The sequence below is a fragment of the Taudactylus pleione genome, unplaced genomic scaffold, assembly GCF_031769625.1.
Source record: "Taudactylus pleione unplaced genomic scaffold, aTauple2 ptg000648l, whole genome shotgun sequence".
Taxonomy (NCBI): Eukaryota; Metazoa; Chordata; class Amphibia; order Anura; family Myobatrachidae; genus Taudactylus; species Taudactylus pleione.
The window spans coordinates 502,923-525,943 of NW_028285050.1; the positions used below are offsets into that span (position 1 = coordinate 502,923).

General features: G+C 46.9%; 1 protein-coding gene across 1 annotated transcript in view; it reads right to left on the minus strand.

The window, feature by feature from the left end:
• LOC148478871 (uncharacterized) overlaps positions 1-23,021 on the minus strand; it is a 212,200-nt gene that overhangs the window by 67,946 nt on the left and 121,233 nt on the right. The window contains exons 3-5 of the mRNA XM_088455269.1: positions 7,767-8,045; positions 4,088-4,231; positions 657-666 (exon numbers count right to left, since the gene is read on the minus strand). Of these exons, the coding sequence (XP_088311395.1) occupies positions 657-666; positions 4,088-4,231; positions 7,767-8,045 (433 nt within the window). The remainder of the gene's footprint in view (positions 1-656; positions 667-4,087; positions 4,232-7,766; positions 8,046-23,021) is intronic.

A 23,021-nucleotide genomic window follows, 5' to 3' on the forward strand; every position in this document is an offset into this window, starting at 1 on the left:
GCTGGGCATTTCTCTATATACCTTTATTAGTATACCCTTTTTTCTTTTTTTCTTCTTATATGAATGTTATATGTTGTTTTATTAAATTATCACTCAGAATGTATTTTTAATCGTTACCCATTTGCTAGCTACACATGGAGGCCCTACTTCACCCTCTTATTGTTATTAGTTCCATGCCGCACTATAGTGCATATACAGAATGCAGGACTTACTGTACTTATATGGGACCCTCAGCTAATCAGTGGCGTAACTACTGCCCCCGCGGTGGCTTGGAGGCGCTGGGTAGCTTGGGGGCGACGGGGGCAGTGGTTACGCCACTCAGTGGTGAACTCCTGTAACTACGGAGGGTGCGGGGGGTGCAGTCACACCCCCTGCACCCTCCATCTGCCGGGCTCCCGCTGAGTGAGTTACCAGCAGGTGCCCAGCTCCTATTCAGACCGCCGGTGGCAGCTGGAGAACGGAGCTCCCTCCGTCTTCCGGGTCCCACAGGGCATTATGGGAGTGATGTCATGACGTCACTCCCATAGTGCCGAGGAGCAGACGCCGGGGACGGAGCTCAGGAGTGAGCTCCGTCTTCCGGGTCACGCAGAGCACTATGGGAGTGACGTCATGACGTCACTCCCATAGTGCCGAGGAGCGGACGCCGGGCTATGGACGGCAGCAGCACTGGAGCGGGGATAAAGGTAAGTGGTTTTTTTTTTCTTTGTGTGTGTGTTTGTGTGCGCACGGGGGGGCTAACTACAGGGGGCTCACTACTGGGGCAACTACTGGGTGCAACTACTGGGGGCTCACTACTGGGGGCAACTACAGGGGGCTCACTACTGGCGCCAACTAGGTGCAACTACGGGGGGCAACCACAGGGGGCTCACTACTGGGGCAACTACAGGGGGCTCACTACTGGGGGCAACTACTGGGTCCAACTACCGGGGGCAACTACTGGGCACAACTACACGGGGCACTATTAAAATGGGCACAACTACAGGGGGCACTGCATATGGGCACAACTACAGGGGCACTACTTTAATGGGCACAATTACAGGGGACCCTGCATAATGGGCACTACTATAGGGGGCATTGCATACGGGGCACTATTACAGGGGGCATTGCATAAGGGGCACTAGTATAGGGACCATTGCATATGGGGCTCAACTACAGGGGGTACTACTTTAATGGCACAACTACAGGGGGCCCTGCATAATGGGCACTACTATAGGAGGCATTGCATAAGGGGCACTATTACAGGGGGCATTGCATAAGGGGCACTACTATAGGGGGCATTGCATAAGGGGCACTATTACAGGGGGCATTGCATAAGGGGCACTAGTCTAGGGGGCATTGCATATGGGGCACAACTACAGGGGGCACTACTTTAATGGCACAACTACAGGGGGCCCTGCATAATGGGCACTACTACACGGGACATTGCATAAGGAACACTATTACACGGGGCATTGCATAAGGGGCACTAGTATAGGGGGCATTGCATTTTGGGGTACAACTACAGGGGGCACTGTATAAGGGGCACTAACTTGATACACGCAGTTTACAGGGTATAAACTATGGCCCTCATTCAGAGCCGTTCGCTATTTGCGTTAGTTCGTTCAAAAACAAGGGGTGGCTATTCAAATGATCCATTCGCACATTGCAGTCTGTTCACACCTCTAAGTCTGAACGAGCGAGCAAAACATACGCTCGTTTATTTGTTACAAACGCCCCCTGGCCGCTCGCACCATACGTCATGTCCGCTATTTATTAGATTCATCGAGTACATCGAACAGGATATGAACTGCTCGCTATTCTTGTGGTTGGTTTTTTCAACCGCTATTTTGCGAGGAGTTCTGAGTTAAAAAAAAACAAGTGACGTGGTCAATGACGCTGCTATATTATTTATGCACACCCATAAAACGCCCATTTTGACCTTTAAGCACGCCTGCGTTCTGATCTCCACTCCCCGTTTTCAAGCACCTTCCCCTGTTACCACCCACATACGCCTCATTCTGTCACTCAAAATAGCAGGCACTCGCTATATTGCGTACAAACGATTTTCGCCCGCACTGACTGGTTCGCGCATGCGTACTAAAAACCGTACGCATGCGCAGATGTGCGAACATCGCTCGTAACGAGCATACTGCCGCTAGCGAGTGGCTCTGAATGAGGGCCTATGTTCCCAATAATCTGGTTCTACACGGAAATAAAACTGTGCAACCTGTCTTGAGCTGAGGTGACAGACTGGCAGGAGCAGAGAGGAGGGTTGGTGAAGTAGATCTGTCAGGGTGGGATGTAGTGGGCATTACTGTTTGGCATAATGTGTATTTGGCATTACTGTGTGCACAATGTGCTATTAGGGGCATTACTGTGCGGAATAATTGTGTAAGGGGCATTACTGTGTGGCATAATGTGTTGTACGTGGCATTATTGTGTGGCATGTGTAAGGGGCATTGCCATGTGGCATAATGTGTTGTAAGGGGCATGCCAGTGTGGCATAATGTGTTGTAAGGGGCATTACTTAGTGTGTCATAATGTGTAAGGTTGCTGTATCATGTGGCCACACACCTTAAACATCGTCTTTGGGTGTGTTTGATCTCTGGGCTGGGAGGGGGGGCGCCTGAAACTTTTTTGGCATGGGGGACCAAAATTTATAGTTACGCCACTGCAGCTAATCACATTATTAGTGGATCCCCCTAAAAGAGGAGACCCAGATAAGCTAGGATAGAAGGATAAAAGCTGATAAGTCATATTCAGACAGAACAAACAGGAGGCACCCCTAACTGGTATATAATACTTTATTAAAACAGATAAAAAAAATGTAGAAATAATAAAAACACAACACTCAATAACTTTCCATGAACTACACTTTAACTATCAAAATAAATTAGAGAAATGGGGAGAAATATGAAATAGAATAGAGGAACGTGCAAAATAAGGATCTGGTACAACTGGATGAAGGTACAGTACAGTATGCAGATGTTTACCTCCCACTTCTAGTCATTGCAGTGTTGCACATTTTCAGATCATCTATGAAAATAGCAGATTAAGGGCCTGCTTATCAAACTTGTCACTACCTTAAATAATGTGGAATCTCCCATAAATGAAGCGGAAAGCAGTTTTTACATTATTTAAGTATCCCTGCAGTTTACCAAAGTCAGAACTCAGAAAGATGCTAGCGATATTTGCTACAGATGTGTCCTCACTTGTCTTTGCTGTATTCACATCAAACAGCCCCTCTTGCCGAGCCTGGTCCTAGCGCTGGGTGTCTTATTAGTATCTTTTGGTGCCGGAAATGCGTCTAAGTCGCAATGCAGTGCAGCTGGGAAGCACCAGGAGACTGTGCTGATTACTTTGATATGTGACACTTGCATATTCTGCAAATACAACTTGGGTTGGAAAAAAGCTGTGGCTGATGCAATGTGGCACTTCACATGCTAATTGAGATACTAAGCTGAACACAGATATACAAGTGTCACATATCAAATTAATCAACACAGTCTCCTGGTGCAAGACGCACCAACACTAGCAGAGTTGCATGGGACCTGACAGCTCACTCATGCCAGACATATCTCGCTGAGGCTAAATGAGCAAGGACAGGTAAAGTAGGAATCCGCACTTCCTATCTTTTTCAATGTGGATTGTCGTCTTCTCCAATTTATCAACCTATGAACATTAAGCTTTTTGGAGCTTGTACATTTGATAACTTGCACCAACTTTTCATGACGTTAGCCATTGTAGCCTATAGGCTACTTTTTTTGTTTTATGCCAAAGCCGTATATAATTGCACATGTGATTTAGGCAAGTCCGGTCCGAACCCGGCTTTGAAGTGATAATGTAAGCTACAGTAACACTGTACTATTTACTTGTCACTGGTATGGGCTCTTATCGAAGCCACTATCCAGGCAAGAAGGCAAGAGAAGATTGATAAATAGCACAGAAGGTGCATTCCTTAATGCCACAATGAACTGATAAGAATTAAGCTTTTTAGGCCTCCATTACCACCAATGATAAATAGCCCTCCAAGATAGAAATTGCATATTGCTATGTAATAACTTTATTCATCTTAATGAAATAACTTATATATTCATAATTATGTTACCTATGCTTTGCTCCATTACTGTTCCGTCTTCGATCTGCGCAGATGTCGGTGTAATAGCAGTCCAGGTGCTTGTCGCTGCACTACTAGCGCACGACAATACATTCTCTGAGATATTGATCATGTGACTTCCATTAGTTGAATGTACTGCAAAACAGAGAATTAGTAATCACACTCTTCATCAAATCTCTAACAAATAAGACTCCTGACAATTTTCCCAATGAGGATCTATCCTACATCTGTTAGAACAACTCTTTGAAGTGTGTCTCTAATCCTAATAAGTGGTTCTTCCATACTTCACGTTATAATAGAGCAAAAAAATATTTCTTATGCTTATAGGCAAACCTCCGAGTCAGTGTTGGTAGCTGGTCTAGAAATAAAAAAATCGTTAGTACACTGGATAATTATTTTATTAAAATGGATTGAGAAAAAAGTAAGAAATTAATGCCTCTGTTGGACAGATACATTCCATTTATAGATAGGGGAAATTTTGGCTAATTATGCCATTTCATCATGTGATACTATACTTTAATTTTACCCTTTATGTTATATTGTGTTCAAAGCCAGTAAAAAAAGCATTCATTTACTGCATATTACAATCATGTTTTTCAAATGTAGAGTTTATTTGAAACTATCATTTAACCTAGTCTCCAGGAATGTCCAGGAGATTCCCATATATCCCATTCCTAGGAGAGAAGGCAGCCTCCTGGATCCTGCCCACTATAAGGGATCCAGTCACAATCCCTACCTCCAGCATCCCAACGTTGAGTAGCGGTGTTAGGGGGAGGGGTCAGGATTAGGCACTAGGGGAGGTTTAGGGTTAGGGAGTGTTAGGTTTAGGTTGTGGGGAGGGGGAGGTTAGGTTTAGGCACTTGGGGGGGGGTGTTAGGCACCGGGGATAGAGGGTTAGGGGCACGGAGAGGGTTAGATTACTGACAGGTGTCGATATACTAACCCTGTCGTGATGCCAGCATCGGGATTCTGACCACTGGGATCCTGAGTGACGGCATCTCGTACCAACCCCACTAAACTAATAAGGTGGATGGTCTGGGTGCTTAATGACGCAATTCACGTTGAACTGCAACACGCCTTCCACGGCACAATACCACTATCTTTTGGACATTTTAAAAAAAATGGAAAAGTAAGCAATTAACTTCCTAGTAAGTAAAGGCTATCAAAAACAGTGCTATCCTGATTTCTCCGATTCTCATACAATTGTGTCATATTGGCTGACCCCTCGGCACGGATATGCAAATTGCCGAATTATGCTCCTGCTTCCGGCTTATTTCACTTGTAAGTGTGCGACTTGGAGGACATGAGATTGGGAATAGCTAAAAACATAAAGGGCTCATACTGTACATCATCGCCATGATTCCCCGTTCTGCTGATCCGCAGTTTGGAGGCCAACGATGACCTGCAATCCGTCAGCTGATCGGGGAAATAATGTATGTTAAAAATCCCCAACTTGATGATCCTGACCATTTTCTGGTCGATTTGTCAAATCGGGGAAATCCAACATGCTGGATTTCTCTGATCCCCTGAGCCAGCCATCAGCAGAATGGAGAATTGCCCCAATCTGTTGTAGATGTACGAGGGCCTTTACACACAATTGCAAATATATGGTAAACCTGTCACCAACTGTATTGGGTCTTAAATTCATGTGTTTTAAAGTCTAAAGCTAACTTACAGGGAGGTTGCCCAAGAGTCTCCAATATAGCACTACAAGGACCAGCACTTCCTGCCAGCTACGGATAACTGCATAAAGCACAGAGAGGGGATGAAAAAAGTAGGTAAATATGTACTGATCTCATTTTCACCTCTGAGACAATGATACAAAGGGGCATATCCAATTAGCAGCGGGATTTCACCCGCCGCTAATTGACAGGCAAAAATCCTGTGACGTGGGGTTTAGCTATTCAATTAAATAGCTATTTCCCCACGTCATTAGACCGGGACTCCGGCGCGAGAACACAGTGATTCCGTGAGAACTGCGGAATCAGTGTGTAATACCCTCTCGCGCGAGCCCAATTAGGGCGGCCTCACGCTGATTTCACCTCGCACCTACATGAGGTGCGAGGTAAAGTCAAACACCGGGGACGCCCGTGCGTGGAATCCCCACTAATTGAAACCCGTCCATCCCGACAATTAGCCGCGGAGTAAACCCTGAGGCTAATTGGATATGCCCCAAAAAGTTGCTAAAATCAATTTTTATTAATTATTTCTCTATTATTTAGATACATAATAAAGGTGAGATAGATGCTTAGAAGAGAGAGGTTTTCTAGAAAAGGAAAACAAAAAGGATTTCCTCAGCACCCTCCTATAACCAGTAAATAACATTCTATTAATAAATATATAGAAGTTTTAGTAACTAAGAATATGGAAAGCTGGGCTCCCTCTTTTAAGCGATGTTCTGTTTCGTGGCTGCGACTAATAACAGCCCTTCCCCTGGTGGTCGTAGCCTGAGTCTGAGTGCACTAGGACTGAGATGCCCACTTTCTGCATCTCTGCATGATGTAATACCACCTGTGATTGCCACAATAGGTGCATCATCATTTGCCCCATCGACACTTGGGCAGGTGCAGTTTCACAGTCTAACTCTGACGTCCAGGGGCACCGAGAGGGGGGGGGCGGGTATAGATTACCGGGGCCGGGCTTCCTGAGGGGCCCGGCGCCGCTCCCCCTCACTCACAGCAGCCCAGCAAACAGCGTGCACGCCAGTGACATTCCCATAACACGCCCATTAAATGATCTTCCATTGCGTACACTGCTAGCCATCGCCCGATGTCATGATCGTAACAGCATGTTTGTGCATATACTCTGTTTCATGCCGTAGGGGTGTTCAGCAACTTTCACGCATGCACAGTTGCTAAAAATCTCTCTATTGTGTGAACATCAGCATTACATGGGGATTGCGCGTGTCTCAGACTCAGGCCCTGTACAGTATGTGTATTAGCTTATTGGAAGTGGCCGTGAAGCCTCCCTGTATTCCTCACTTTGTAGCAGATATCCTGTGGGGATTGGTTCCATGGAGACTACCTGAAAGAACAACCATTGGCATGACTATAAAAGATCATCCACTTAGGCCTATGTAACATACCACAATTATTCCACAAGGATTTTAGGCAAAAGTGGTGCTCCAGATGGTCAGCACTTCTGGCAAAACGTACCTAGCCAATTGCTACTGAAATAAGTCTATAGCTAGTGTTTGGCACAATATCCCTGAGGCCTCTGGAAGGCTATTTGTAATAACTAACCCGGCTCTCTTAGGGGACATATTGGACAAACTAGCGGTTCCCACAAACCACACTGGGTAATATTTAAATATTTAAGGTTACATGATGCACATCAAAATACCGTAAAACCTTCACAATGCTTAGCAAATATTACGTTAACTGAATGCAAAGGGGGTTCCTGGTTTCTACACAAAGGACTTTCTGTCACAATTTTGCAAAGTTGTTTTTGGATATTGGTGTATCCTAATCAGGACTACCTGTTCAAAAGAAATATTAAATAACGTATAGATACTAAAATTGATAACTTCCCATTTATCTGTATGAAATATTGCCCCATGTATACATGAGTCATGAGCTCCTTTGACCTACTGCAGTATTATAGGAAATAATTATCATTTCCACACATAGTTGACCTGCTGGCAATTAACAGTTTAGTTTAGATGACTTACCTACACATACAGGGTCACTCAGAGGTGATATATAAGACACATTTTTCTTCCATGTTTCATATTGACAAGCGTACAAAGCAATTCCTTGTTTTTCTTGTTCACTGAGCTTGTAGTCAACATTCAACTGATTATGCAAAATTGATTTTATGGACAGTGTAGTGTTGGTTTGTGTATTCAATATGTAAACTGTTAGATTCAGAAGCAACTTTGGAACAGTGCATTGCAGCTCAAATGATTGGTTTAGAGTCACAATAGAGATCGTGGGTTTAGGCAAAATTTCTGTAAAAAGAGAGGAAATGAAAATAATAATAAAAAAACTCATAACACGGTTCATGTCATAGTTGGAAAAATATATCAATATTCATCAGTTTTATGTTTTAAAGCACAATTACACATACTATATGTAATGTATAGGCCTTTCACAATTCATTCTAATAGCCACTAATATTTAAAAAATGTGTTAAGACTGTCCAATAAAGTAATAATAATATTACATAGCCAAAACAAACAAAAAAACATACAGTTTAAATGTCCGATTAAGCGTCATACATTTATGTTTGAACTAAAATTACTTTACCATTCAAGTTCCAAAATTAATAATAATATGAGCACTAAGGTTAAGGGGTGTCATGTTTGGCATTATTTTCAAACCAATGGGCATCGCTGGAAGTTTGATAATTATTTTTCATCAATGCTCATCGGCACAAGACCCACAAAACAATGGACACCGCTGTGAAATGATGCTGCTAAAGCAAAAAAGCACCCAAAATCAGACAAAAACCGTCAGAGAATTCCAGGAGCTTTTCTATTAGTTTTCACATCCCACATGCTCTGAGATATCACACATGCCTTATAAAATGCACCAAATTGCCAACTTCACTGGCCAGAGTGGAGTAAGGGTGGTTGCTTGTGAAGTTGGAGCTTGGCGATGATTCTGGAGCTAATTTTGTAATTTCTGCACAGAGCTGTAAGTTGTCTTGGTTTTTTTTTAATGGTCTTGTGATTTATATTGTCTGTCCCATTTTCTGTTTTGTGGGCCTGATTCAGAGATTGACAGATTTGCAGAGCTGCACACTTGTGGGGTCTGCGAGCGAGATATCAGGACCTGTTCTGCACATGTGCTGAACGGGTCCTGGGCAGGAGCAGGCCCATAACCATCGAAGATGTACGTTCATCCTCAGATGAATGTATATTTCTGAATCAGGCCCTGTGTCTACAAACCTACTAATGGCTGAGGTGTGTCCTGCGAGTGAGTCACCTGATACCTAACTAAAAGAAAGACACTGAGATGTAAATTTGGCATAGGCCTGCTATTTATTGAAAGATGTAACAATCTGTATGGACTGGAGGCAGAAATGATGGTCAGAGTCAGCATAGCCCAGCTGCATGCATTGTGGATGGAGTCTACGCCAAGGGTGCCTTCAACATAATTTAGGGTATCCAACTCACCTCCAACAAAAAACAAACCTCCCGGTAGGGTAATGGTGCCACCCATTTAAGGAGGTACAGCCGTCATTTAAAGTGAGTGAAACCAAACAGACAAACTGCATGCGGGCTGATGATCTGCCGTTCTTTCTCGCCATGGAACCAAAGCTGACAACAAAGCAGCAGAGAAAAAAAAATGGGGAGGGAGGGGAATTTCTTTAACAAAGAGGCCTAAACCTGCTCTGCCATACTGTAACTTAAATAAACTAGCCCTAAAACACAGTACACCAATCTAATGGGCTAACAACTGCCATGTGACCTCCACATGACACACTCCCAGCCCTGTGGTTTAAGCCACGCTAGTCATATTCTGCCTTCTGTTAACCTATTATTTTGTGTGTGTGTGTTTTATTGTTGTGTGTTAGTGTAGGTTTCTCTGTGTTTGTTTGTCCTGTTAGTTTGTATTGTGTTTTGTGTTAAGATGGAGGGGAGTAGAAGAGATGGTTGAGGAGGAGTGGACGAGAGAAGGGACAGAGGAGGGGCAGGAGGTTGAGCAGGGAAGGAGAGATGCTTTTCAAAAGAAAAATCAGGGAGAAATATCAGGTTCTCCTATGATGAGAATGTGGCACCTGTACAATTGTGCCATGCAATGACCTGGCATTAGGGATTCATATTCACCACCTCAGTCACCACAGTCGGGTGAGTGTACTTTTTTGTTACTGAAAAAATATGATAAATGTTTATTAGATTTTTAGTGACAAATGCTTCCACATCAACATACCGCAAAGCGGAAACAAGGATGCCCAGGGCAAGTAAAAAAAAAAAAAATGTAGCTGAAAAAGTGGGCATGGTCACTGGAAAATGGGGGCATGTCAACATGACACAACACCATTTCTCGTCACTCTGGGAACATTCCTTTCCATTCCATATGTACCTTAATGCTCCTAGTAGTAGTACCCCTCTTGCAATGTACCACTGTAGTAGTGCCCCTTATGCAGTGACCCCTGTAGTAGTGCACCCTTATACAGTGCCCCCAAGTAATGCACTCTTATGCAGTGCCCCCAGTAGTGCCCCTTATACAGTGCCCCCAATAATGCCCTTTATACAGTGTCACTAGTAGTGGTCTCCCTATGCAGTGCCCCCTGTAGTGGTCCCCCTATGCAGCGCTCCCAGTAGTGCCCCTTATACAGTGCCCCCAATAATGCTCTTTATACAGTGCCACTAGTAGTGGTCCCCCTATGCAGTGCCCCCGTAGTGGTCCCCCCTATGCAGTGCTCCCAGTAGTGTCCCTTATACAGTGCCCCCAGTAGTGCCCCTTATACAGTGCCCCCAATAATGCACTTTATACAGTGCCACTAGTAGTGGTCCCCCTATGCAGTGCCCCCAGTAGTACCTCTTATGCAGTGCCCCCAATAATGCCCTTTATACAGTGACACTAGTAGTGGTCCCCCTATGCAGTACCTCAGTAGTGGTCCCCCCTATGCAGTGTTCCCGTAGTGCCCCTTATACAGTGCCCCCAGTAGTGCCCCTTATACAGTGCCCCCAATAATGCACTTTATACAGTGCCACTAGTAGTGGTCCCCCTATGCAGTGCCCCCAGTAGTGGTCCCCCCTATTCAGTGCTCCCAGTAGTGCCCCTTATATAGTGCCCCCAGTAGTGGTCCCCTCTATGCATTACCCCTTATACAGTGTCCCAGTAGTGGTCCCCCCTATGCAGTACTCCCAGTTGTGCTTCTCATACAGTGCCCCCAGTAGTGGTCCCCCTATGCAGTGCTCCTTATACAGTGCACCCAGTAGTATACAGTGCACCCTTAAGCAGTGGCCCTTATATAGTGTCCCTAGTAGTAGTCCCCCCTATGCAGTGCCCCCAGTAGTGCCCCTTATATAGTGCCCCCAGTAGTAGTCCCCCCCTACGCAGTGCCCCTTATATAGTGCCCCCAGTAGTAGTTCTCCAATGCAGTGCCCCCAGTAGTAGTCCCCCCTATGCAGTGTCAGTGCCCCTTACATATATAAGGACAAAGACACACAAAAAAAACAACACTTACCTGATTACCCGCTCCTGCACCTGCCGCTGTCTGCTCCTCTGTCCTCCCCGCCCACCCTGCACTATGGGAGAGATGACATGACGTCTCTCCCATCACCTACTGCAGGAGCCGGAAAGTGGAGCTCATGAGTGAGCTCCAGCCCCACTAGTACCTCTTATGCAGTGCCCCCAATAATGCCCTTTATACAGTGACACTAGTAGTGGTCCCCCTATGCAGTACCTCAGTAGTGGTCCCCCCTATGCAGTGTTCCCGTAGTGCCCCTTATACAGTGCCCCCAGTAGTGCCCCTTATACAGTGCCCCCAATAATGCACTTTATACAGTGCCACTAGTAGTGGTCCCCCTATGCAGTGCCCCCAGTAGTGGTCCCCCCTATTCAGTGCTCCCAGTAGTGCCCCTTATATAGTGCCCCCAGTAGTGGTCCCCTCTATGCAGTACTCCTTATACAGTGTCCCAGTAGTGCCCCTTATATAGTGCCCCCAGTAGTAGTCCCCCCCTACGCAGTGCCCCTTATATAGTGCCCCCAGTAGTAGTTCTCCAATGCAGTGCCCCCAGTAGTAGTCCCCCCTATGCAGTGTCAGTGCCCCTTACATATATAAGGACAAAGACACACAAAAAAAACAACACTTACCTGATTACCCGCTCCTGCACCTGCCGCTGTCTGCTCCTCTGTCCTCCCCGCCCACCCTGCACTATGGGAGAGATGACATGACGTCTCTCCCATCACCTACTGCAGGAGCCGGAAAGTGGAGCTCATGAGTGAGCTCCAGCCCCACTATGGCAGTGGACGCAGCAGCCAATAACAGTCTGTCTGATTCTCATTAGCAGCCAAAACAAACACAGTGCTGCTGGGTAGTTTGTACTACCCGGCAGCAATGTTTGTCAGGGCCGTAGGGAGGGTGGTGCGGCCAGTGCCTCCGCACAGGGCGGAATCCTCCAGCGGCACTGGCCAAACACTTCCCGGTGACAGAGGTCTGCAGGAAGAGACCTCCAGCAGTGGTGCGCGGTGTACGAAGAATGTTGGCACAGGATCCTGCCCACCCTCCACCCCCTGGAAGGAAAGGTAAGCGCTCAGGGGGAGGAGGGGACGGAGAGGGAGCGAGAGGGGCAGGAGTGCTGCACAGGGCACACTGCCGTCCAGTTACGGCGCTGATGTTTGGACCACACTCCGTGCGGTGCGCACTACACTGATAAGTGTCCTGGTCCGCAGCCGGCAGTGCCTCCCCCCTCCCCAGCCACTGGTCCAATGGCACCTAGGACACATGCCCTGCTCGACCCCACCTAGATACACCTCTAGTGCAGGTCACTGTCGCTGCCTCATGGCACCTGCATTTGACTTGGCACCCTGTAGTCAGTAGAGCTGTTGTAGAGCTGCCTGGTGCCAGTGGCCCTCTGCAAGACATTGTGATATCACATTTTCACGGGGCAGAAAATCGCCTGTTGCAGCACTGTTTCTACTAACTTATATATATGGAAAAGGTAACACACATACCTGCACAGGTATCACACATATTTAAAAAGTCCAAAAACAACAAAAAGTGTCTTCCCAATTCACAGGGCCATCACCAGTTTTATCACGGCAAACAACTAGCTGTGCTGCACAGGAGTAAGGGGCTGGTATATCACAAAGCAGTTCTGCATCTTCTGCGAGTGCCACCCAGGAGGAAGTACTTGGTGAGTACATCCTTTTTTTGGAACGAAAAGTAAAACATCAAGGACTTCATTTTTGGAAGGCACCACACATTGTATTAAAGAGCATTCCAGCGGGTTACTTTATGCCCTCATGGATGCCTTAATCTGATGTACATACTAGCACTACATTAACCCTAACAGTCAGGACCAGTGCAAGGATTCAGGGTGCCCTAGGCAGAGGTTCACAATGCCGCCCCTGTTTTCCCCCAAACCCTCTGCCCACAGACACATACACAGCGCCCTAATAATATTTACATGACCCGAATTAAAGGGATGATTCCCCCAGTAGTAAGGGCCCCTGTAGTGCCCCCAGTTGTAATGCCCTTGTAGTGCCCCCAGTAGTAATGTTCCCTGCAGTGCCCCCAGTAGTAATGCTCCCTGCATTGCCCCCAGTAGTAATGCCTTGTAGTGCCCCCAGTAGTAATGCTCCCTGCAGTGCCCCCAGCAGTAATGCTCCCTGCAGTGCCCCCAGTAGTAATGCCCTTGTAGTGCCCCCAATAGTAATGCTCCCTGCAGTGCCCCCAGTAGTAATGCCTTTGTAGTGCCCCCAATAGTAATGCTCCCTGCAGCGCCCCAGTAGTAATGCCCCTTGAAGTGCCCCCAGTAGTAAGGGCCCCTGTAGTGCCCCCAGTTGTAGTGCTCCCAATAGTGCCCCCATATGATGCCCCCAGTTGTAAAACCCCTGTAGTAAGCCCCCCCCGCGCTCCCACATACACACACACAAAAAAAATATATACTTACCTCAAGAGTGAGCTCCGTCCTCCGGCTGCCGCTTGCACCGGGGGGGGGAGAAGGAGCTCGGCGCCCACTGGTAACACAATCTCAGTGGGCGCCCGGCAAATGGAGGGTGTAGGGGGTGCGATCGCTGGGCCAGTGGGCCCCTTAAGCCACCGGGCTCCATAGCCCCTAGGTAGCTGCCTAAGCTTGGCTAGTGGTAGCGCCGGCCTTGCTAATAGTCTCGGTTTTCAGGATAACCATGCTTGAACACATGTAACTTAGGGCCTGATTCAGGAAGGAATACAAAGGAGATAACGCACGCACTTGGCCAATGTTTTTGCTCTGCGCATGTGTATGCATCGCACTACGCGTACACAAACTAGTCAGTGCGTTTGGGTTATGGTACACAGACTACACGCAGTGTGCACGCAGACCCTTCCAATATTGATTGACAGGAAGTGCCATTTGTGAGTGGTGATGGGGGGTGGTCAGACAAACGCAAGCATTACAATGGCGCTATAGGTGCGTGCATAATTTAGGCAGTGCGGCGGCATATGCAGCCATACCGTAAGCTGTACACAGGAAGCAGCCAAAATCCGGCGTCAAGTCAGGTCAACCATTATTGTGCGTATGAGTCCGATGGTTCATAATGTTACCGATGTTTACGCTATCTTGAGTACTGTTCAGGCTGTGAGTAAAGGCTTAGTATGGGGCTGGGCATCTGCATCTTGTGCTGTAGTCTCCGTGCGTATGCATTAGCATATTCTCGCAGTGGACAGGTTCGTGTGTCTGCTAGCGTGCGATCCTTGCTGAATCAGGCCCTTAATTAGTACTTCTGTCAATTTAATTTAATCGCCTGTGCTCAACCATCTATACCTCTAAGACCTGAACTGTTGGGGAGCCTTGAGAATAGTGTTTAGGAACCTTTCACTAGCATTATGTTTAGTTGCCACAACTTTTAAAATGTCTAAACAATCGAGTATTAAAATGTGTGGTTTACTATTTATTTAGGCACAAGTCTTTTTGGGTTAAAATGTTTTTCTTTTTCAAGTTTGTTTTTCAGGAAAATAATGATTTGGGCTTACTTTCCTGATTGCTGTTTTACATTTTCACTATCTTTTTAAAATGATTATTCTGGTCTCCCACTGTGAAAGTGTGTTACAATGGAAGATGTATAGTGGGTGGCTTTTAAACCACCAGGAAAGCGCAAATCCGTCCCAGAAAGTGAAACATTCTGCTTAGTAAACAAACATACCCTTAAGACTTGGAATGAATGTGTTCCTTGCATAATACAGACATGCTATGCCATTAAATTTTGTGATTATTAGCTGCAGATTCAGCACAATCATGGAGTGAGGTTGCTGTCACTAATGCCCCTTTCACACATGTGACTCGGGAAATTGCTAGGTCTATCAATCCGGCAAATTCCCGGGTCTCTGAGCTCAAACCTGGTAAAGAGCAGGGTCATAGACCAGGGACACCGACCCATGTTGGCCCCTTTCACACATTGGGCCTGATTCAATAAAGATTGCAATCGCAGCTCCGTAATCTCAGGCAGGTCTGCTGCAAATATATGCTAATGATTGCTATCACAATGCTGTCGCACTGCCAGCATAGACTCCCACTGCCTCCCACTACCGCTATCTCACATCCGTAATACCTTCACACCTCCATAAACATCGGTAACATCGAGTACCATAGGTCCCTCGCTCAGAATTACAGCAGCCCTGGCCCTACTTAGAAATTGCTAACCTCGTTTCATGCAGTTGCATGGACGTGCATTAATTAGTAATTGTGATTACTAATTTATGCATGATATGCAATACACACGCTGCGTATGCAATCGCAATTACTAATTTATGTACGTCCATGCAATGGCGTTCAAATGGACAGGTACACCTGTGTTTCACTGGCCACCCCCCATCAATCACTCTGCAATGGCTCTCTGTCGTCTGCGAGATCGCAGTGGTGCCTTCACATACGCATGCGCAGTACACAACAATCGCCCGTCTGTGTACGCTTTAGCTGTTGCAATCCTTAATGAAACAGGCCAATAGTCTACACCCCTTTCAGGGCGCGGGCAGCACCAAAAACCTGGGTATTTAAACTATGGCCTCTATTTACTGTAATCCGCATTTCAAATGCAGATTGTAGTGTGATAATTTCACCTACATTGCGAATTTAGGAATTATCACAAGAATGTATCCACATTCTCAAGCAGGGATAGAGCTTGCGAGAAAGCTCTGTCCCTGTGAATTCTCACCACACAATTCTCACTGTATTTTTCACAAAAAACTACATTGAGAGTGCCTCCAAGCATGCACCAATGCCAGTTGACACTACCTCCCGTCTCTGTCAAAGAGGAGCGGGAGTCGTAGAACCGGGGTTAACCCTGGTTAACGCCATCTCCAGATGGTGTTGTTATAGCAGGGCTTCCAGCCTATATTTTTTCACAATTTCCCCTTAGTAAATTTCAAAAAGGTCGCATTTCCCATTACAAGTGTAGGAAATGCGATCTGCTCGCTAATGAAATGCGAATTAAAGGGCTTTGAGTAGTTTTTCATGCCAATTGCCCTTAAATACGTTTCCGTGAAACTAAAATAATGTGAAAAAGGTGTGAAAACACCCTCATCCCACTAAGGGCCTGATTCAGCAAGGAACGCACGGATGCAGATGCACGCACCCGGCAGCAGCGAAAATATGCTAATTAATGCATACGCACGGCACTCACATCACAAAGATGCAGATGCCCAGCACTACATAATGCCTCCCCCTTTACCGTCCGCTAACATCTGTACTGATGCGCAAAGCTAAAAAAGCATCAGGAACATTGAGTAACATCAGAGCAGTTTGCAGACTAAAGGTAGATCTGACCCTACTGCAGGAGCTGAGAGACTTCCTGCATGCAGAGGATTTCAGGCTGCGTCTGGCATCTCAGTGGCTAATTTATGCATGCCCCAGTAACAGGGGACTGACCACTCCCCATATCCACCCACAAATGGTAATTCCTGTCAATCACTTTTCCCAGGGTCTGTGTATTCACTGTGCTCGTTTTTGCGGATGCAGTGAGCAGTACCAGATTTAAACTAGCTAAGTATTCCATTTTTAGGACTATTAAAATTGCTCAAGAGAGTTCCAGCAGAATACTAAAATGGGTAATTGCTGGTTAAATCAGATTAATTAATTGATCAATTAATCCTGCTCTGGTGCTATTTAAACTGGGCAATGAACATAGGAGAGCATTCCAGCTTGAAAAAGGCTACTGGTGTAGCCGAAACGCGTTGCTGCTCACCTATCTTGAAAACAGGAGATCCATCTGCACTATACTGCTGCTGACTAAGGGCCTGATTCAGAGCCGTTCGCTATTTGTGGTCGTTCGTTCAAAAACAAGGGGTGGCTATTCAAATGATCCGTTCGCAAATTGCAGTCTGTTCCCACCTCTAAGTCTGAACGAGCGAGCAAAACATACGCTCGTTTTTTTGATAAAAACGCCCCCTGGCCGCACGCACCATACGTCATGTCCACTATTTATTAGATTAATCGAGTACATCGTACAGCGTATGAACTGCTCGCTATTCTTGTGGTTGTTTTCAACCGCTATTTTGCGAGCAGTTCTGAGTTAAAAAAAACCAAGTGACGTGGTCAATGACGCTGCTGTATTAATTATGCACTCCCTTAAAATGCCCGTTTTGAACTTTAAGCACGCCTGCGTTCGGATCTCCACTCCCCGTTTTCAAGCACCTTCCCCTGTTACCACCCACATATGCCTCATTCTGTCACTCAAAATAGCAGGCCCTCGCTATATTGCGTACCAACGATTTTCGGCCGCACTGACTGGTTCGCGCATGCGTACTAAAAACCGTACGCATGCGCAGATGTGCGAACATCGCTCGGAACGAGCGTACTGCCGCTAGCGAGTGGCTCTGAATGAGGGCCTAAGTATCCAGTAACCGGCAATCACCACCGATTTATGCTTGATCCCTGCCATGAGTTTTCACCATCAGGCGGCAGTGGGGAGGAGAGTGACCCATGACTAGTGCTGGCACATGTGGTCACAGTCTGCAGGCTAAATATCTGCTGGAATGCCCACGCCGCTGTCTGGTTTTCGGAGACGGGAGCTGCGTGTATCCTGCGGCGGCGTCTGGCTGCCTCCTGTGCACAGCACCGAGTGCGAGTCATCAGGTATCGCTGGTGGAGAGATCCTGTCGACTGGTATGCATACTTACAACACCATCACTCATCACTTTATTTTGAAGGAGCATTGCCTGAGTCCAATTTCTTTTCCATCAAGGATTATAAATACCACATTTCACAATCTGATGGATTTAGTCGCCTTATTACAACTATAAAAGAAATGTTAAAAGATTGTGTGTCAGAAAAAACCTCCGGTATATAATTTCATTATTGAGAGACTCAAATACATTAGTATCAATCATTTGGATACAAACAACCACTATCTGGAATAGTTACTGGCAACAGTAACATTTTATGTCTCTCTGAGACTGCTTGCTACATATTCTGTTTTACTAAGAGTCTGATCAACTCTTTTTTAGTGCAGTTCAACATTTAATTTATTATTCTTTATTTATGCTATTTCAATATCTGAAGCTATCAATTGCAATGTAATTTATATTATTTATTATTAGTTTTCATTGTTGCTTTTTTATTATTGTTTTTTATTGATCTGATTAATATACATTTTGTTAACATCTGACTTTGTGCTACATTGACATCCCCACTTTAGTATTGGAGCACAGTTTATTCTTGGTTCTTGAAGATCTGAAAGGTGCCTATGCTGAGGCGTTGGCATCTTGAGGTGTGTTCAGCTCTGCATACATGCAAGCAAACAGTTTTTATGAGAATATTTCTTTTGATTCATTTAATCCTATTTTACTACCAGCTCTTCATTAGCCTCTCAGTTCTCACATCCATCCCACTCAGTTCTCACATGCATCCCACTCAGTTCTCACATCCATCCCACTCAGTTCTCACATGCATCCCACTCAGTTCTCACATGCATCCCACTCAGTTCTCACATCCATCCCACTCAGTTCTCACATCCAAACATATGAACTGCTCGCTATTCTTGTGGCTGGTTTTTTCAACCGCTATTTTGCGATCAGTTCGGAGTAAAAAAACAACAAGTGACGTGGTCAATGACGCTGCTGTATTAATTATGCACTCCCTTAAAACGCCCGTTTTGACCTTTAAGCACGCCTGCGATCTAATTCCACACCCCCATTTTCAAGCACCTTCCCCTGTTACCACCCACATACGCCTCCTTCTGTCACTCAAAATAGCAGGCATTCGCTATATAGCGAACAAACGATTTTCGGCCGCACTGAGTGGTTCGCGCATGCGTATTACAATCTGTACGCATGCGCAGATGTGCGAACATCGGTCAGAACGAACGAGCGGCCGCTTACGAGCGGCTCTGAATCAGGCCCTCAGTTATCACATGCATCCCACTCAGTTCTCACATCCATCCCACTCAGTTCTCACATGCATCCCACTCAGTTCTCACATACACCCCACTCAGTTCTCACATGCATCCCACTCAGTTCTCACATGCATCCCACTCAGTTCTCACATGCACCCCACTCAGTTCTCACATCCATCCCACTCAGTTCTCACATCCATCCCACTCAGTTCTCACATCCATCCCACTCATTTCTCACATGCATCCCACTCAGTTCTCACATACACCCCACTCAGTTCTCACATGCATCCCACTCAGTTCTAACATGCATCCCACTCAGTTCTCACATGCATCCCACTCAGTTCTAACATGCATCCCACTCAGTTCTCACATCCATCCCACTCAGTTCTCACATGCATCCCACTCAGTTCTCACATGCATCCCACTCAGGGCCTGAGTCAGAGCTGCTCGCTATTTGCGGTTGTTCGTTCTAAAACAAGGGGTGGCTATTCAAATGAACCGTTCGCTAATTGCGGTCTGTTCACGCCTCTAAGTCTGAACGAGCGAGCAAAACTTGCGGTTGTAATTTTGAAAAATACGCCCCCTGGCCGCTCGCATCCTACGTCATGTCCGCTATTTATTAGATTAATCGAGCACATCGAACAGCTTATGAACTGCTCGCTATTCTTGTGGCTGGTTTTTTCAACCGCTATTTTGCGATCAGTTCGGAGTAAAAAAACAACAAGTGACGTGGTCAATGACGCTGCTGTATTAATTATGCACTCCCTTAAAACGCCTGTTTTGACCTTTAAGCACGCCTGCGATCTAATTCCACACCCCCGTTTTCAAGCACCTTCCCCTGTTACCACCCACATACGCCTCCTTCTGTCACTCAAAATAGCAGGCATTCGCTATATAGCGAACAAACGATTTTCGGCCGCACTGAGTGGTTCGCGCATGCGTATTACAATCTTTACGCATGGGCAGATGTGCGAACATCGGTCAGAACGAACGAGCGGCCGCTTACGAGCGGCTCTGAATCAGGCCCTCAGTTCTCACATGCATCCCACTCAGTTCTCACATCCATCCCACTCAGTTCTCACATGCATCCCATTCAGTTCTCACATGCATCCCACTCAGTTCTCACATCCATCCCACTCAGTTCTCACATGCACCCCACTCAGTTCTCACATGCATCCCACTCAATCCTCATATGCACCACACTCAGTTCTCACATCCATCCCACTCATTTCTCACATACACCCCACTCAGTTCTCACATGCATCCCACTCAGTTCTAACATGCATCCCACTCAGTTCTCACATGCATCCCACTCAGTTCTCACATGCATCCCACTCAGTTCTAACATGCATCCCACTCAGTTCACACATCCATCCCACTCAGTTCTCACATGCATCCCACTCAGTTCTCACATCCATCCCACTCAGTTCTCACATGCACCCCACTCAGTTCACACATCCATCCCACTCAGTTCTCACATGCATCCCACTCAGTTCTCACATCCATCCCACTCAGTTCTCACATGCACCCCACTCAGTTCTCACATGCACCCCACTCAGTTCTCACATGCACCCCACTCAGTTCTCACATCCATCCCACTCAGTTCTCACATCCATCCCACTCAGTTCTCACATCCATCCCACTCAGTTCTCACATGCATCCCATTCAGTTCTCACATGCACCCCATTCAGTTCTCACATGCACCCCACTCAGTTCTCACATGCACCCCAATCAGTTCTCACATGCACCCCACTCAGTTCTCACATGCACCCCACTCAGTTCTCACATGCACCCCACTCAGTTCTCACATGCATCCCACTCAGTCCTCACATGCACCCCACTCAGTTCTCACATGCATCCCACTCAGTTCTCACATCCATCCCACTCAGTTCTCACATCCATCCCACTCAGTTCTCACATGCATCCCACTCAGTTCTCACATCCATCCCACTCAGTTCTCACATGCATCCCACTCAGTTCTCATATTCATCCCACTCAGGGCCTGATTCAGCAAGGATCGCAGTTACAAAGATGCACGCAATCGGTAGATTAATTTGCATTGCGCATGCGTATGCATCATAGTGCGCAAACTAGCACCTGCGAAGGGAAATGCGTTTGCAGAGGCTACGCAGACCCCAAGCACAGCGATTGACAAGAAGTGCCGTTTGTTGTGACGGGGGGTTGGTCGGGCAAAAGCAGGCGTTTCGGTGAGTTGGGACGGTGTTGCAGGGGCGTGCTTACATTTATCCACTGCAATACCATACGCAGCCTGAGGCCTCATATTGTGACCTGAAGTTAGCAATTTTTGAGTGAGGTCTGACCTGCCTTAACTGTGCGTATGGGTCCGATGTTACTCGATGTTACCGATTATTTCGATATGTTGCCCAAGTATATGGATGTGTGTAAGGGGAAATGGGCGTCCTTATGGTAAGCTGCGATCGCAATGCGATTGCAAACATTTGCAATTCACCGCTAATATTTGTAACTGCGGTGCGTGCATTCTAGCAGAATAGCGATCCTTGCTGAATCAGGCCATCAGTTCCATCACCTTCCCACTCAGTTCTCATTTCCATCCCACTCAGTTCTATAACCATCCAACTCAGGGCCTGATTCAGACCTACTCGTGAGTGCTGAGCGCTCGCATGCGGGTCGATGTTGCCCAAGTGCGCATGCGCACGATGGAGGCGGCTCCATTGTGCGCATGCGTGAGACCCGTATAACGATCGCCAAGCCATCGTTATGGGTCTCGCAACAAAGGGGGCGTGCAGTCGATGGTGATTGACAGCACGCCCCCTTTGGCGGGCGTGGCAGCCCAGAGGAACGCCTCAATCTGGGCCCGGCCCCACTGACATCACTAGTGATGTCAGTGGGAGTGCTTTTGGCTCTGATAGAGCCAAAAGCACTCCAGGGCTTGCAGCAGCGAGACCCTCCTGCAAGGGTCTAGTCGCAAGCCCGATGGTCGCGATGGTCTTGACCATCGCGACCATCATTTTGGCCGCTCACCCACAGCTATGCGAGCGTCCAGGAGGCAGCTCCAAAAAGGAGGAGGGACGTCCCTGACTCAGAGCGAGCGCTCTGTCAGAGCGTCTGGCTCTGAATCAGGGCCTCAGTTCTGTAACCATCCCACTCAGTTCTGTAACCATCCCACTCAGTTCTCACATCCATACACCTCAGTTCTATAACCATCTAACTCAGGGCCTGATTCAGACCCACTAGCAAGCGCAATGCGCTCGCAAGCGGGTCGTTGGGCGTCCAGTGCGCACACACGAGCCCTGGAGCGAGCGAGAACTCACTCGCTCCAGTGCTCACATCCAAAAGGGGCGGCTGTCAATGTTGATCGACAGCTCGCCCCGTTTGGTAGGCTGGTCGGGGGGGTGGCTTTCCAAACGGAGGCATTCCCAAAAGAATGCCTGCTGTTTGGGGATGGCCCCACTGAGTGGTGACCTTCCGGGTCTATTAGGGCCGGAAGCTCACTGGGGCTTGTGGGAACGAGACCCTACCACAAGGTCTTGTCGCAAGCCCGATGGTGGCGACCATCGCGAACATCACCTGGCTGCTCGCAAAAGCCGTGGGTGCTCACCCACAGCTAAACGAGCGGCCATGAGGCCGGATTTAAAAAAACATGCGGCTTCAGCTCTCCGACTCCCTAACCATCACCACATCCGGAACCACCGCACGTGGAAGAGACGGAGCGGTTGGCCTCAGGAAGGGTAAGGTAGGGAGAGACAGTTCACATCTACTTTTGCGGGCGGAAATGTTAGTCCACTCCACGAAGGGATCCACCAAAATTCTCCAAAAGGAGCTATAAACAAAATTGTTTTAACCAATTTTTATTTTTCACAGGTGCCACATTACTATTAGTCATATACACATAGCGCTCAGTATTCATTTATTATTCTTGCCATTTCTAATTGAGCAGCTGAAAACACCAGAGCGCC